Here is a 14,556-nt window from a genome sequence, read left to right on the forward strand (position 1 = left end):
CACTGGAACGATCATTGCTAAGAGCTTGTGCACCAAACCCTTTTTCCCCAAATGAATTTATTACTGTTTCCTCTGGATCAAAACCATTTACTTAAACAAAAGACAAATTAGATGTGTTACTGAGATAATGACTAAAATAATTTAATTTGAATACTTACTGTTTGATCTGTCAGAGGAGGGAGAACAATTTGTTTTTCTATTTTGTTAAGAACTAGTTTCCACAGCTCTTTCAATACTCGCTTCAGGACTGTTTTCTCACAGATTTTTGCTGAGAGACTTAATCTGAAATAAAACAATCACTTATAAGTTTCTTATCAAGGTATCATTTTATGTGTCAGAAACTCGCATTTTTCAAAACCAAAATTCACATACCTGGACAGGCCTTTTTAGTTTTCAGATGCTAGATTTCATTTATGAGAAAATGTAATATCAAAAATCTGTTTCATCATATTGTATAGTAGATAATTCACTGGTAGAAAATGAATTCAGAGAATTTCTTTTCTTAAATTGCTTCTCAAATTGACATCAGGGCTCCCAAAGTACATGATTTTTACCTGCATTCCAGGCTTTATTACTGCATGCTGAATGTTCATGGTACAGGCCAAACATTAAAGAAACACATTTGCATCACTACCTGGCCCTGGACTGATATAATAACACAGCGAACATGCATATAATTTAACTCAAGAGCCAAAATTTACCAGCTTATTTGTTTTCCAGTTTCATTGAGATACAGTTGACAAATAACACTATGTAAGTTTGAGGTACACAAGGTAATGGTTATGTATGTATGGCAAAATGATCACCACAATAAGTTTAGTTAACATCCATCACCTCACATAGTTATATTTTTTGTACTATGATAAGAACTTTTAAGATCTATTCTTAGCAATTTTTAAATAGTTAAGACAGTAATGTTAGCCGTAGTTACTACACTGTATATGTGCTGTACATTACATCCTCAGGGCTTAAACATCTTATAACCAGAAGTTTGTAGATTTGGAGCCTATTTCCGGCAACCACCAATTTGTCCTCTGAGTTCTTTTTTTTTTTTTTTTTTAGATTTCCAATTTACCCACTTTACTAGGCTTAAGGTATTTCTTACAAATTCTTCTCCTGGTGAGATGATGATAGTAACATCATCTAGCATTTATGCAACGTTTTAGTTAAGAATCCTCTTCTGTAGATACTTCTCATTGACTAGTACATCCATTTTAGAAATTAAAAACCGGCTCAGGGAGGTTAGGGAACTTGTGTAAGTACGTGAAGCTGGTAAGTGATGGCTGAGATCCAGTATGTTGTCCAAGGTCCTGTGCTGACCTTGGTCAATGCGCCTGTGTGTGAAGGCCCAGAAGTACCAGAAGGCACAGCGCTATACAAATATTTATGGAATGTGCCATAAATATTGTGGCACTGAGCTCTTTGAGCCTCCTTTAATAAGAGATAATCACAGCTGTTTCACAAAGGACCAGAAGTGAGTCATATTTCAGGGCAGCCTCATGGGGTCCCTAGAGTGCCATCATCTGTACTTTTGGACTCGAAATTATAAAATTCGTTCTGGTTGAGAGAGAGACAAAATTGACTTTTAAATATTTAAATATATAATTAATGTTAACATTTAAGGAATTAAGATGTAAAGGCATGTTATGTATGAGAGGCAAAGAGAGAGACTTCTGAAACATATTTTTCAGGTAAATAATGCATCTATAAAAATCCATAAAAATACAGGAAAGTGACTTCCTCCAGACGAAGAGGAGAGCTGGGGGCCCTGAGGCATGGCTGTGGAACTCTGTAGCCCCAGTAGTTTGGGGACCATTGCCAAAGGTGGTTTTTCTAAGCTTGCTGGTAGATAGAGACTCACTATATGGATGAAACGTAGAAACCAGGTGATATGTCTTGGAAGAACAGTAAAACCAATCCTCACAGAAATTCCTAGGATGATTTGAAATGCAACAAATCTGCCAATTTTACAGAAGATGTGTAATTTCCATTTTTAAAAGGTCTGAGTTTAAAACCTGATCCTTTTTTATGGTCAGCTCATGTACTTGGCATGCTAACTAACCCTGTTTAAACAGGAACTGAACCAACAGGAATAAAATTGTTGACATGTTTGCAGCTCTGCATGGGATTCCTGTTAGCTGGAAATGGACTTTATAGCTTTAGTTTTATGGGGCAGTGAGCTTGGTGGAGAAAATGAAGCATAAAGAAATATGATGTTTTATTTAGGGATGCTGCACAAAGAAAGCCTGCACATTTATAACACAGTTTTTGTTTGTTTGTTTTGGTTTTTCTGTGCCTGTGGCATTTGGAAATTCCTGAGCCAGGGATCAAACCCACAACATAGCAGTGACCTGAGCCACTGAAGTGACAACACTGGATCCTTAACCTGCTGTTGCTACAAAGGAATTCCTATAAAACAATTTTTAAGGGAATTGTCTCAAAACCACCTTGGAAGACTTTTGGCCTCTATCATTCATTTTAAATAAGAGAAAATAGGAAATCTAGCAATTGCTTCCTTAATTTAGTCAAAGTTAACCAACTTGATAATCAAGCTGAATAACATGTATTTTAGAACCTAATCTATCTATTTTGGCTGACCACAGATCCAGTTAACCAGATAATTTTCAAATGCCATGTATAGTGCCTGGTGATAGAGATTTCCTTTCATACAATTGTTCATAAGTGCATGAAAATGTATTCAGCTGTTTTCCCTCCCCTGGGAATGCAATTCCCTATTTCCATACATCCATACTCTTATCTGCCTTTAAAGAAAGCCCAACCCAAATGAAATTTATACTGACCAACTATATGGGAAATTATTACTTTACACCATATTGGGTTTATTTGTTGTACTTTTCTTATTTTTTATTTCTAAACTGTTAGATCCTTGAGAACAGAAAAAAAATTTTTAATTCCTGTAACAAGTGGCTTCATGTTTATATGTTCTCTATTAGCCTTGAAAATTTCCACAACTCCCCATGCCTCATGTAATTTTTCTTTCCAAAATGTTTAAATCATTCACAAATTTTTAAAGCTCAGTGATGTTTTTATATTTTTATACACTGTCTCTTTCTACTGAGAATTAGAGGAAATGACATATATGATGATATAATAAAGTATAATCAGAAAATTAAGACCAAGTGAGCAAGAATCTAAATATCCTGAAAAGAAGGGCCAACCCACTTTACATATAAGCTCTATTTTATAGATGGTGAAATAGATTGAAGTCCCTCGATTAGTAAATAACATTACTAAGATAATTTAGGACTTTCTATGTGTTCCACAACTTTTGGTTACAGTATATGCAAAAATAGTTTTGCTAATGATAAATGATATATTCCTAAGCTATTGACTGGAATCCCCAAAACAGAAAGCATTCCAGGAGTTTTGAGAGGATCAGGATTGCTTTGTCCTGTCATTCATTCACCATTACTTTTACAACTAAATGGTACTTTCTGTGATTCAGTTCCGTCTTTTTCATAGAAAAGAGTTGCATCAGATGACAAAAATTTTAAGGAGTTATGTAGAAAATTAGGTGATGAAAGTCTCCACTAGGTAACCAAAGATAGAAAGACACATTTTTCTCTTTCATCTTCCTTTCTCTTCTCTTCTTCACTTTCTTCTAATTTTTTCTTCTATACCACTTACTTACCTCCTGCTAAGCTACCTAATTACCTATTCACCTGTCTTCTAGATATTTCCTCACTGCAAACAGAAAACTTAATTTTTCTAGTCATCTAAACAGTGTGGTACTTGTACAAAACAGAAATACAGATACATGGAACAAGATAGAAAGCCCAGAAATAAACCCACACACCAATGGTCAACTCATCTGTGACAAAGGAGGCAGGAATATACAGTGGAGAAAAGATAGCCTCTTCAATAAGTAGTGCTGGGAAAACATGTAAACACTCTCTAACACCATACACAAAAATAAACTCAAAATGGGTTAAAGATCTAAGTATTAGACCTGATACTATAAAATTCTTAGAGGAAAAGACATAGGCAGAACAGTGTCTTGACAAAAACTGTAGTAATATCTTCTCAGATCCACCTTCTAGAGTAATGAGAATGAAAACAAAAATAAACAAATGCAACCTAATTAAACTTAAAAGTTTTTCCACAGCAAAGGAAAACATAAACAAACTGAAAAGACAACACACAGAATGGGAGAAAATATTTGCAAATGAAGCAGCTGATAAGAGATTAATCTCCAAAATATGCAAACATCTCATGCAGCTTTATATAAAAAAATACAACCCAATCAAAAAATGGGCAGATCTAAATAAGCATTTCTCCAAAGAAGGCAGATAGACGGAAAAAAAAAAAAAAAACACCACACACATACACACAAAAGATGTTCAAAATCACTCATTATTACAGAAATACAAATCAAAACTACAATGAGGTATTATTTCACACAAGTCAGATAGCCATCATCAAAAAAAAAAAAAAAATCCTGTTGTGGCACAGAGGAAATGAATCTGACTAGTATCCATGAAGATGTGGGTTTCATCCCTGCCTGAGCTCAGTGGGTTGGAGATCTGGTGTTGCCATGGGCTGTGGTGAAGGTTGCAGATGCGACTTGGATGCCGCATTGCTGTGGCTATGGTGTAGGCCAGCTGCTGAAGCTCAGATTTGACCCCTAACCTGGGAACTTCCATAGGCTGGTGAGGCCCTAAAAAAAAAAAAATCTACAAACAATAAATGCTAGTGAGGGTGTGGAGAAAAGGGAACCCTCCTTCACTGTTAGTGGAAATGTAAACTGGTGCAACCACTGTCGAAGACAGTATGGAGATTCCTTAAAAAAACTAATGGAATCCCCAAAACAGAAAGAACTACCATATGATCCAGCAATCCCATTTCTGGGCATCTATCTGGAGAAATCCAAAATTCAAAAAGATACATGCAATCCAATATTCACTGAGGCATTATTTACAACAGCCAAGACATGGAAGCAACCTAAATGCCCTTCAACAGATGAAGAGATAAAGAAGATGTGGTACATATATAAATGGAATATTACTCAGCCATAAAAATTAGGAAATAATGTCATTTCCATGGATGGACCTAGAAATCATCATACTAAGTGATGTAACTCAAACAGAGGAAAAAAAAAATGTCATATGATATCACTTACATGTAGAATCTGAAAAAAGGATAGAAATGAATTTATTTGCAGAACAGAAACAGATTCACAGACTTGGAAAACAATCTTATGGTTACCGAAGTGGACAGGTCAGGTGAGGGATGGATTGGGGGTTAGGTATTGTCACATGCATACTGTGGTTTATAGAATGACTGGCCAACAGGGACCTGCTATATGCCACAGGGAACTCTACTCAATAGTCTGTGATAATCTACACAGAAAAGAATCTGAAAAAGAATGGATGTGTATATATGTATAACTGCATTAGTCTGTTGTATGGAAGAAATTATCAAAATATTGTAAATCAACTATACTTCAATAAAACTTTTAAAAATGGAAAAAAAAGACAATTTTTTCTACCAAACTAACATGAAAGTGATAAGAACTTTAATCTTGCTTATGGAGTATAGTTATAAGTAAAAGGAAATGGAATTAAAGTAGATGTAATAAATATATGAAATTCTCCTTACTAATTTTTCCTTTGTTGTCTTAGCTTTAAGGAAAGGTACTGTATCCTTCTTATTTATTCTGGTCTCTTTGGTATTAATTAATTTGCCACAATGATATTAAATGAGATAATATAGGTAAACCAGTAGTGGTAACACTTGTTCCATGGAAGGCATTCAAAATTATTTTTTGCTTTTCTAACTTCAGTTCTGGTTTTAAGTATAACTATTTAAGAAATCATACCTCTTGTTGCTTTAGATCACTGGTTCCCAATTGTGGACCCATTTTAAAAATATAGGTACCTGGATCCTCCCCCAAACTGACAAAATTAGAACTTCTAAGATGAGGTACTGAATAGAAACATAAAGAAACCAACCTTTTGGGGTAAGAAAATTATCTTAGTTGGTCTTAAAGGACTCCATTTCTACCCACTCCTATCACTACTGGACTGGAGTCAAGGATTTTGACTCTCCATCTCTCCATCATCACCAACCACAGCCTATCGAGATTAGAGTTTGATACAGATAGAAATTTAGGAGTAAATAGTTACTGAAGGTGGAGTGGGGCATTACTTCTACTTGCCTTTGAGATGAGTTAATTCTAATTAATTTGTGCTGACATGAAATCAGATATTCTGGATTCAACTCTATCTTTATGTCCAAGAAGTTACAGAACAATATGTTATCTGAGAAGCAAGAAATCTTTCTCTGCCTCCGAACAGCAATATCCTTAGTTACCAATATTTATTTCTTCTCCATTTTTCCTTTTCTATATAGTCATGCCTTCTCTTTTCCCATGTAGTAATGAATTAAAATTTTTTGCTATTTTAATGAAGCGATTGTTTTCTGTAGAAGCCCCTTGAAAGCTGTCCTGCATAAAGGAAAATGTTTTTTTTTTCCTTTCAAATTCATACCAGCCAAATTTAGAGCAGTGAATACAGAGAAACCTGGGTAGAATACTTACATTTTGTCCAAAAAGTCCATGAGAGGTCTTAAAACAAGCTCTGCATCCATTGCTGCACTGTTCTTATTTGACGCTGTATTTCCATTTGCTCTCATTTGATTTAGTTCAAAACTCATTTGTTTTATGCACTCTTCAATGATAAGCTGGAAACTGAAAATAAAGAATATAAATTCTAGAGCAAAAGCAAACATTTATGCCTTCTCTTGCCAATGTCTGTTAAATTCACCACAGGGAGTTTTGCTCTTTTTCCAATGATTTGATTCCCCTTGCCCATTAATTTCCAATCTTATTGTTCAGCTGCAAAAATTTGTTACAATGAAAGCTTATTTGGAACCCTAATACATAAAGTAGATAAGAATGATGCTTTTCACATTGATTTCATTTGAGTAGGGGTTCATTCTGCCCCCATCTCTCATAATAATAGCTGAGATGTTTCTCTGAGCATTGTATGGAAAAATGTCTGTCTGTGAATGACTCCTGGCATAGCTGTATACCTCTTCACTTAGCTTCTCAGACTCCACATCCTCTTGACTTTCCTCCACCCTCACTGGCTGCTCTTTCCCAACTGTCTGACCTCTAACCATTGGAATAGGGTTGCCAGGCTTAGCAAATTAAAACACAGAATTCCTAGGTAATTTTCAGATAGTGATTTTTTTAGTGTAATTGTGTCTTATGCAATATTTGAGACATATTTATACTAAACACTGTCCATCTTTATCTGAAGCTCAAATTTAATTGGGCATATGCTGTATTTTATCTGCCAATCCTATATTGGCAATCCTACCTCTAGGCTCAATCCTTAGACCATTCCACTTCTCCACCAAAAATCACTTCCTTGGCAATCTCATGGTTCTCATAACCTCTATATGCTGGTGACAACCAAATATACATCTGCAGACTTCTACTCTGAGATCTAGAACATTATATTTTAAAGTAGCCTGCTTATGTGGCCTTTTTACTTAGATAGAAGTATAATGAATCTTTCTCATACTCAACATCCAATCCATTAGCAAATCTTTACAAAGATATTAAACCTGAAGATCTATTATTGCTTCCACAAAGCTACTGTAGATAACCTACCATTATCTTTCATCATGTAATCATTTCCTACATTGTCTCTCTGTTCAACCTTCTACAGGTATCTTCTAAAATAGAAAACAGATCTTATATCAATGGCTTTAAGATCCATTTAAAACAAAACCTAGAATGTGTTTAATAGAATTAATTAAATCCCAACATACGTTGGCCCCAGAAACCTCCTTGATGTAATTTCTTGCCACTCTTCCCTCTGCTTCATTGCAGTCCTGCCATGGAGGTCTTCATGGCGTTCTTGTAATTCTCTGAAGACACTCTTATCTCATGGTCCCTACTATGTTCCCTCCTCCAATCAATTTCTCATAGGTCTCAAATTGCCTCATTTATTACAGGCATATGCCAAATGTCTCCTGCTCAGAAAAGTCTTTGGTTAATATTCAACCTGAAATGACATTCCTATCATTTTCCATTTCCTTATAGATCTTTGTTGCATTCTCCACTATTTGACATACTACAGAGTTTTTATTTGTTTATTGTCTGTTGTTCCAAATATAATATAAGGTCTGTGAGGGCAGCACCTTTTTTTCTCAGTACTGTGTACCCACACTATGAATTCGTCAAGAAATATTGGTTGAATGCACAGCGGACTATCCTCCATCCACCCTCCCCTACTGCCTCCCCACTCTAAAAATTTAACTAAGTCTGTGAAGAGTAATTCTCAGCATTATTGTTTTCATTCTTTACATCCTCTACACCAATTTGCATGGTTCCTACCTAAGCAGCAGAAATAGAAAAAGATTTAAATAGTGGAGATCTCAGCAAATCCACCATTCGTCCATGCTGTCTGTTTACTTTCACATTTCCAGCAAGAGGAGTAATCATAATACATATGTAGGCAGACAAGAAAAAAGTCATTTAGGAGAATGGGAATAAATAAAATCTTGGGAAATGATCACATCATGGGAATTTTGATGAGAAAAAGGAGGAGTTCATTTTAGTACAATCAAGTCAGTCCCATTCCTCTTTTTGTCCACACGCAATGATTACACAGTTCCTATTATTTGGGAAGCATCCAAATGCATAAATTCCTCATATTTTATATAGAAGTTTAGTAAGTTTCACTATATAATGCTTTCATTATTCATTAAATAAAAATAATAGAAATATTTATTAATGTATGCACACATTCTACAACGTTGAATTAATACTTACTGTGTGCCAGTCTCAGTTACTAGGTGCTGAGGCTACATTAACGTACAAATGTAAAATTTCTTATTCTTATGGCACATGTGAGACCTTTTATTTTCAGATTTATACTGTAAAAATATGTTAGCCTATAGAGAAAGTGGTGATGGTGGTGGTGGGTGTATTTAGTGAGGGGTGATGGTGGTTAGATACTTGGGACAATAGAAAAGAAATAAATAATGTTGGAAAATTTGAACTAATTGATTTACCACTTGGACATCAGTGATCCTTTGAAATAGCTACCTGTCTTTAGAATGATTCTCATATCAGTGTATTGGGATAGAAGACAGACTGAGCAGAAGATATAATATGATCCAGAAATGTGAAAACAGGTTTACAGCAGACCCATATACTAGATATCCACCAGAAGCCAGTTCTGTGTGAGGGATCAGGCACATGGAGGAAGGGTTATCAGAGAATAAGAGATCATGGCATCCTCCCTTAGCATTAATCCGGAGTGAGTCAACACCCACATTTGACCTGAAAATCTTTTTCTCCATGACTTTTTGGTAAATTCACCTAAACAGTCTTTTTTCCTATGCATTTTACAGTCAAAAAGTTTTTATTAATCAGCAGTTCCAGTTGATAATGACAGACTCTATGAGTACTCAAGAAGCCAAACACACAGAAGAATTCCTATGAAATGTTCCTGAATTTTTGGTTTACTTAATCCAGTCATCCCCTAGCACCAAAGATATCACTAAAAGAAATGTAATAAACAAAAAAGAAAACTACAAAATATGTGTGTAAACAGAAACCGAAGAGGCACAGGTTTTGAAAACGTTAAGAACATGGTTAAGATCTCACTGAAGTCCTACCCCTTAGTTTCAGTTCCCAGGGGGTTGCCCTGTGAGTGTAGCAGGAAGCCAGGGACCTGAGCTTCAGCTATTTTGTTTGGCTCTGCCCTGGCTTTCCTGAAAAAAATCATCCTACCAACTACATGTAGTAGAATAATTTAATTGTGGGTTTTAATAACAGCCAATGAAGTGGATTGGGGGCAATTAATTATGCACTCCATTTTAAAACTCTAGACCATTAATTTAGACTATAAGAAGAGTAGATTCAGGCTAAAATTATCCTGTTTGACTACACAGCATGATCACAGAGATCATTATGGACCTCCCACCCACCCTGTGTATGTGTGATGCAGACCAAGTTGGTAGTGTGGGAAATAAATCCATGGCAACAAGAATATAATAATTATTCTTTTTATAATGAAAGCATGACATGTGGACTGTTTATTCCAATAATCCTAGCTTTTTCTGAGATATATTTTAAAAATAATGAAGAAATACATACAGGGTAACCAGGAGTTTCAACATCTAGGTTAAAATAGCTGACTTCATATGGTTAAAGTACTTCAAATGCCCTCCTAAGGGCACTGCTTGAATTTCATAACTGAAGTTTGCTCAGAGTTTTTCCAAGCCTAATAAGTATTTGAGGCTTTGTAACCTGAATATTGCCCTCTCTCAAACAAAACAAAACAGAATAAAAAGTACTTGTTCAGAAGGATGATTTGGATATATTACAGGAAGTAATTTGAATATACCTTTATCATTTACGCTCTACTTTCTATTCTGTTTACTCATCTTATTTCCCATCAGTTTCTGAACACCTCTTAACTATTTGTGACCCCCCCTTTTCCCCATTAATTTTGCTAAAACTTTTATTTTTGCCTTCAACAGTCTTTTCACTAAACACATATTAATTCACAACTAAAGAAATGTAAGACTAAGTGTCCCCCCATGTCAGAGCCAAAGAGCCCCCAGATCTCTAGGACAATGTCTGCTTCTCCAACTCTTGATATGCAGAAACTTCAAATTGCTTGTTAACATTGAGGCCAAGTCAGCAGAATCATCCAGGTCAACAAATAACACAAAGTAGAAGGCAGAGGAGCTACGACTCTGTTTATTACATCAAGACTACAAACGATTACATTTAGAATGGATAAGTAATGAGGTTCTACTATACAACACAGGGAACTGTATATAGTCTCTTGGGACAGACCATGAAGGAAGATAGTAAGAGAAAAAGAATATGTGTCTGTATATATATATACACACACACATTCATATATATATAATTGGATCATCATGCTGTACAGCAGAAATAGACACAACACAATAAATCAACTATACTCTAATAAAAAGTTGAAAAATACAACTGCATCTGGCTTAGAATGGTATTTTTCTTCACTTTGCCTAATTTCTATCTTTGAGAAAAATATGATACTTTCAGCTTCTTTTCCACTTTAGTCTTTCTGATTTAAGAGTGGCAAAACTATCATTATTGTTTGGTAAACATGTATGTTTCTAAAATGCACTAATACATGATGAGTGGGATTCAAAGAGATCACTAGCCCTGTTCATAAGAGTAAATTTCAGTCTTATTTGAGAACTGAACACACAGCTTAAAATAAGTCAACATTTATTGAATCAATATTTAAAGAAAATTCTCTATGAAATTAATGAACCTCTTCACAGATGTGATAACATATGATGAAGATGACGGCTTTTTCCTTTAAGACCAAAATGAAGTTTATCTAGGATGAACTTCTCAATCTTTAGTACCACACCTGAGACAAGATAAGCTAATCTTTAAAAAAGAAAAAAATATGGATGTGTCAGTGGTTTCCCTTGGGCTAACTGTGTTAATATTTTTAAAGCCTAAAACCTAGAATCCTGCCTTAATTCAGGTATAGGGCTAAGAGTTCAGTTCTTCAGAAGTGAAACCACACTGATATGTAATGGCATGAACACAACTCATACTCATTATGAATGTGAAGATTTTCTTCCTGCCTTGGTTCCTCTCTCTATTCTTTCAAAAGCCAATTGCTAAGCTCTGAACACTAGAATTGCAAATAGGAATGAGGTATGATTTCTGCTTTTAAGAAACATACAGTAAAGAGAAGGAAACAGGCAAGTAAACTGGAACTTAGAGCACAGTGGTGCAAGTACTACCTGGCTGAAGGATACAGAGAGTTCTGGGGAGCAGACAACAAGGCATCACCATAAAACTGCAATGTCATGGAAACTATTCCATAGGAGGTGATACTTAGATTGAGTCTTAAAGTTAAACATATTTAGGCAGTCAGAGGAGTGAAACAGGATTGAAGGAATGATCATCATTAACTAAAACCCAATACATTTGGATAGTAATTACTTAGGCCACTTACCTTTCACCATAAGTGACACTGAGCTCATCCAGAACCCCACTGAGTTTAACTTGAAGTTCTTTTAGAATAGTACTAGCTTCAGGGTCTAGCTGCAAAGAGACCATAGACAATATTACTTTGGAGTTCTGAGAAAGCATGCCTCGTTTCTCTTAGAAGCATTTTAATAATAAGGTAAACTTCCAATAATGTAGCATATGGATACTTTTTTCTTTCCTTTTTTTTTAGAAAAAATCTTTGAAATTAAATGCAAAATTTAGGTAATTCTCATGAAACCAGAAGAGTTCTTACATATGAAAAAAATGATCGAAATGCATAGCATGCATACAAATAAGAGCCAGAGAGCAAAGCCTTTGTTGGTTACAGCAGTGGGATGCAAAGTGTGACAAAGTAACCTCCAGAATATAACTTAGAACACTGGTTATACATTAGTTAGATGGATGGATATATATATATTGAAAATATATTTTCACCTTTAATAGGCCTATAAATAGGTCCTTTGAACATTTAAAAAAATTGGTAAACTATTAATTTTTTGCAATATTGTGTTGTGCCTGCTTTATTTAAAGAAGTTTTGCCAAGTATGGAATTAAAAATAATACATAAACAATTGTTCTCTTGCTCTAGTGTGTTTCTCTGGAGGTGACAGGCCTAATTCTCTTCCTGGATGCCAATCTGTAACTCAGAGTTCAAGATTCAAAATGTCCCAATTTTTATTTTTTCATTTTTCCATTGGGGGAGCAAAAGAAAATAATAAAATCAAGATAACATATTTTATGATTATTTTTACAGTGTAAAAGTCAATTATTCTTTTTATCTGATTTTAGTTCTAAAATATTAGAAATAATATACTATAAATAAACATAAATGAATAAAACATCAGTCTATTAATGTGGCAGAATTTTTTTTTAATAATGGAAGAGGGAGTTCCCATCATGGCTCAGAGGAAACAAATCTGACCAGAATCCATAAGGATGAAGGTTTGATCCCTGGCCTCGCTTAATGGGTTAAGGATCCAGCACTGCCATGAGCTGTGGTATAGGTTGCAGACATGGCTTGGATTCCACGTTGCTGTGGCTGTGGTGTAGGCTGGCAGCTGCAGCTGTAATTCGACCCCTAGCCTGGAACCTCCATATGCTGTGGGTGTGGCCCTAAAAAGACAAATAATAATAATAATAATTGAAGAGAAGGATCAATGTAAACCTTACCACACTTTTGAAAATGTTATCCTGTTTGTTAATTACAGTTTTACAAAGTAGTTGTCAAAAGAGAATGACTTATAATAGATGTATCTAGCTGATAGAAATTCATTTAAGGGATTGATTTTTCTTTAAAATTTAAGCCAATCTTCCCTCGAGTCCTTAAAAATTCAGTCTTCTACCATTAATACCTATAAGTTCTTGCACAAGCTGATCTATTACTTGGAGAGAGGGGGATAAGATGAAGGAAAATGCAGGGAGTAGAACAAATTAGAGGAGGACTTAGTATAAACAAAAGAACCTAAGAATATCAAAGATACACACAACCACCAAATCACTTAAACTCCTGGGAGCTGGCCCAGGACCAAAAAGTGCCCCTAATAGAATACATGGGTCAAAAATTTTATAATCCTCCAAAAACATTTTCTAATACTAAGAAACTATTAGAAAGAAGTATTATTTACACACCTTAACAGCTGGGTTGCTTTAGATTATATGGATGTGACTAAAAACATTGTAATAGAAATCCCAAATTGCATTTGACATCTGATACTTTACTGGTTATATCAAGCCAGTCCTTAATGTCAATTTGGACTCCAATCCAGGTTATTTCAGGATTGGTTAGTTTCTGCTTCTTTATAAGAGCCAATGTGAGCCAATCTGATTCTTCTGGACTCTATTTCTTCTGTGTCATTAGAGATTATCCCCCCTCCCCATCCCATAGGCCACCTTAACAGATACAGACTTCTCTAGTTGTGGGAAACTTACAATATCACTATGTTTCATACTTTGAGAGTTCCATTCATCTATAACTAGTTGTAAAGCAGTGAATCAAAAGAAAAAAATTAGATATTACCTATTTTTTAAAATCCCTGACACTGATAAGCATTTAAACACAGCTAGCTTAATGAGGCCTAACTCCCCAACCCTTCACCAAGAAATCTTAAGTGGATTGTCCAACCCAACCATGGAAGCTGAATGCTTTTTATCACTTGTTATTGCTATTGTCCCAAGACCAGTTTTAACCTAACTTCACTTGGATACAAATGTTCAAGAATAGAGAGTAAGAGAAGACCCACCCCCCCATACAGTTTTCTTCAGCTCCCACCTGACTCCTTGGAAAACTGTGTTGGGAGAATAGATGGTTGTCCCCCAGATTTTGCAAATCTGACCCCAGATATCACTCACTCCAGACAGTTGGTTACTCTAGAATCTGCATTTACAATGTTGTTAACTATCACTATCCATATAACACACTCTTCTGATTACTCTCCTATAAATCTCTCTCTTCTACTCGACTCCTACTAATTTCACCTGGGGTATCTGTCCTGGCATGCCAAAGCATT

The 14,556-nt window shown here is 35.3% G+C and overlaps 1 protein-coding gene across 1 annotated transcript in view; it reads right to left on the minus strand.

Annotated features, from left to right (window-relative positions):
* The window catches only part of LOC125120750 (protein unc-13 homolog C-like), a 137,962-nt gene that overhangs the window by 27,184 nt on the left and 96,222 nt on the right, over nt 1–14,556 (minus strand). Inside the window, exons 8-10 of the mRNA XM_047769188.1 lie at nt 12,015–12,103; nt 6,560–6,709; nt 159–282 (exon numbers count right to left, since the gene is read on the minus strand). Coding sequence (XP_047625144.1) covers nt 159–282; nt 6,560–6,709; nt 12,015–12,103 — 363 coding nt within the window. The remainder of the gene's footprint in view (nt 1–158; nt 283–6,559; nt 6,710–12,014; nt 12,104–14,556) is intronic.

This window comes from Phacochoerus africanus, chromosome 2 (genome assembly GCF_016906955.1).
Source record: "Phacochoerus africanus isolate WHEZ1 chromosome 2, ROS_Pafr_v1, whole genome shotgun sequence".
Lineage (NCBI taxonomy): Eukaryota > Metazoa > Chordata > Mammalia > Artiodactyla > Suidae > Phacochoerus > Phacochoerus africanus.